Source organism: Nestor notabilis, unplaced genomic scaffold (genome assembly GCF_000696875.1).
Source record: "Nestor notabilis isolate BGI_N333 unplaced genomic scaffold, ASM69687v1 scaffold13644, whole genome shotgun sequence".
In the NCBI taxonomy this organism is placed as follows: domain Eukaryota; kingdom Metazoa; phylum Chordata; class Aves; order Psittaciformes; family Psittacidae; genus Nestor; species Nestor notabilis.
In genome coordinates this window covers 16,521-19,942 of record NW_009925238.1, presented here as the reverse complement: position 1 = coordinate 19,942, position 3,422 = coordinate 16,521, and the positions used below count along the sequence as shown (strand labels likewise).

The 3,422-nt window shown below is 34.8% G+C and overlaps 1 protein-coding gene across 1 annotated transcript in view; it reads right to left on the bottom strand.

Moving 5' to 3' along the window:
• Positions 1–3,422, bottom strand: part of LOC104404517 (golgin subfamily A member 4-like) — a gene marked incomplete at its 5' end in the record, with an annotated part of 27,037 nt that overhangs the window by 12,251 nt on the left and 11,364 nt on the right. The window contains 2 exons of the mRNA XM_010012963.1: positions 1,188–1,244; positions 1,676–1,723. Coding sequence (XP_010011265.1) covers positions 1,188–1,244; positions 1,676–1,723 — 105 coding nt within the window. The remainder of the gene's footprint in view (positions 1–1,187; positions 1,245–1,675; positions 1,724–3,422) is intronic.

Sequence of the window (3,422 nt, the reverse complement as noted above, 5' to 3'; positions counted from 1 at the left end):
GTAGGGAAAACGGACCACATGATAAAGACAAGGATTCTTATAACTCATTTCTGATTACAAATTATATCAATGAATGATCTATTTTGTGATATTTTAGCTTCCACAATGCAGATGTACCATTTTACTTGTCATTTTTCTTTTAAGTATGTTTTACCTAATGCTATAACACATGGGCTTCCGAAAGACCAAAATAACCCACATTTTGAAGTTTTTCATCTAATAAAAAAGAATCAGTGTTAGATTTGAAGGAATCTTTAAATTTACAATATTTGTAAGAATGAAATGAAATTTTACACCAAAGATAAATACATATATATATAAATCCAGAACACGTATTTATAACATATATATATGAATCAGAAAGACTATGACATTATGCATGCATCCAACTCTCATAATTGAAAGCTTTAAGTCTGCTTTGAGCAACCTGGTACCCAGCTCCCAAGCGAGCCAAGAGCATGGACAGAGAAGCCCTCAAATGTCTGTTTCCAAACCTGATGCTGCACTGGCTCTTCAGCAGTAAAAAGACTTCAGCTTCACATTCTGCTTCACCAGGGTTTGACGACACAGCTTTGGTGAACTTGCCCTTTTAAATTGCTCTGCCCAGTCATTTGTACATGCCTTTAATTAAGCCTAATGTGTTTATTATTAATACCAGTTACATTAGAGCTTCTCCTTTTATTTTCACAATAACCTAAGGAGATAATAATTATAACTATACTACATATCCATAAACCAAACGTAGACACAGATCAAGATGAGTACCTTTTAATTTTATCCCTTTTTTTAATCCATACTCATTAAAATCTTTATTAAAAAGTGCCTCTTACTTGTGATTGCCTAACATTACTATTTCTCAATACTATAAAGAACAGCAAATTGCACAGGGACATCTACTGCTGGGCCCAACAACACTGCAAGAACCAGACACATTTCTACGTATTTCACAATGAACAGAAAGCAGTGCAGTGGGTACAATGAACTGCTCTGTCTTAGCCTAAATAGTAAGCTGCTGAACGGGAAACAAGCCAGAGAAATAACCCTATATAAACAAATGAAAGCAAGCAGTAAAAAACCCTGCTGTGTGAAAGAAAATATTTTGTAAAGTGAACAAAAACATCAAAAGCTAGGCAGAGAAAGATCCTATGTACTGTAGTATGAAGTAAATAATCAGTAAAGGAAATTACCTCTCTCAGTTCTCCAATTCTGCGAAGTGCTTTATCCTGAGTTTGACTCAGAACACCCTTAAAAAAAGGAAGAATAAACATCAGCTGTATTAAACGTAACTTTATATATATAAAAAGTATATATAAATTCATAGAATTGTATTTCAGCAGAAGAATTAATGATCTGTATTTCTCTTTCAAGTCAAGCTCGATGTGTAAGTATTATCATAAACTATCAACTCCGGGCTGGCAATCTATCACTTGAACGCAGCTGATGCAGTAAGAAAGGCTGGGGTACAAGAGCTTCACAGTTGTTTAGACAAACCAGTACTAACTTGGCTTCCTTACAAATCCCAGCTAAGAAAGTCTTGTTACACACACACACATACATACACAACATATTGTGCAAACACACACACAATGCACTGAAAATTAAATCTCAATTTGCACTACACATTTTAAGATTCAGAAAAGCATTCAGATAAGAGAGGATGAAAAGTAATGTTTACCTGTAGCTTCTTCTTCTCCCGCTGGATAACTTGATAAGCAGACACTAGCTAAAATACAGAAACCAGGTATAATGATGAATGCATCTGCTTAAGCTATCAAAATAATCTGCTTAGTTCTATTGCCATCTGCATTTTCAAACTCTTCACCCAAGAAAGCTCTTCTGACAGAAACCTATTTAAATATTCTCAATGAGGTCTTTTTCCATGTATAAAGTATCTGCTACATATAAAACCCTGAGGTTACTCACCATCCACGCAGTTTTCCCTTCACTGAAAAGTCCTGTAAGACCAACCAAGCTTCAACACAGGCAGTCAAAAACCAACTGCACCAGAAAGTTACATCCCAGCCAGCCACCCCACAGGGATGTACATTTGTAAGGATACATGTTCCAGAGAGCTTAAGTAAAATTAATTTTACAGTGAGTATGCATTAAAAAAATACACTTACAAATCTAGCAAAAGAAGGTCTGTGTAATATTGAGTATTCTCATCCCATGTGCTTTGCACAGACCCAGCAGACAAGAAGACTGGAAGTGGGCATTATTTCTCATTGTAAGCTGACAAAAGAGCGTCATGAGTAACTGCACATTTAGTTTAATTAAAAGTTTGACCACAATTGCCTAAGCTGTCCAAAGCTGAAGTAGCAAATTGGCACTTGGAACTAGAATATTCCATTTTCTAATTGCTGAAAAATTAAAGGAAAACAAACCCAAAACACCAAAACCAGAACTCTTTCAGTCAAAAGAGATCTTCAAATCTCCCTCCTTATTTAAATAAGGAATTTTCAAGAATTCAAAATTAGTTTTAATTTCAAAGTTGTACTTATTTTGCACTTAAAAGAAAATTAAAACTACTCTGGATGATTTTCCTCACCGTTTTTTTTGAGATGCTCACTTTGCATCCTACTTCAAGCAAGGGGAAAAAATAATTATATCTTATCATTATATATTTAAACTACTTTCTTCCAAGCTCCAGCAAAACAATTCTTTCCAACTGAAGAAACTCTCAAAAATAGGGAAAAAAAACCCCACCAAGTCTTTTTGATGGAGAAAATTAAGATTTGCTGGAGAGACAAAACTAAAAAAATCAAACACACACAATCCAAAACCCACCCCAAAACAAAACTATGTGGATTAATTTTCATCTTAGCAATGCTTTTTATGTAACCTTTTTAAAAGTCTATCTTATTGTACTATCTGGAAGAGAACAAAGAATTAACAGGAGACAACAAGTATGGAATTACAAGTATGGAAGACAATTGTTTTTTTCAAGCATATGCTGAATACCGTACTTGCTGTATACATGGTTTAGGTTCCAGGGATTTTGACACTAATAGGAAAATGTCTGCACAGGAATTATTGTATCTGAGGGCAGCAAACATTTGAAGAACTGTAAACGACAGTGCAAATGTCCAGTTTTAAATATAACACACATTTAAAATCAAAGCAAAATCCAACACCACCACTTGGAAAACTTTTCCCAACAAGCTAAAAAATGAGTAGCAAAACTACTTATACCATTGGTTTTTACTAAAACAGCAAAAGAAATGGTCCTTGAATTGATTCCTTCCAGTGAATACCTGGAAATTATGGTGAACAGAACATATTCATTGTAAACAAAATGCTTGCCTATTGCACGTGCATGGAATATGCATTGTGCACTTGAAGAACAAGTTTCATCAGAAAAGTGTATTTGCTGTCATGCAAGTACAAGCCATGCCCATCTCTGCACTGAACTCCACCCCTTG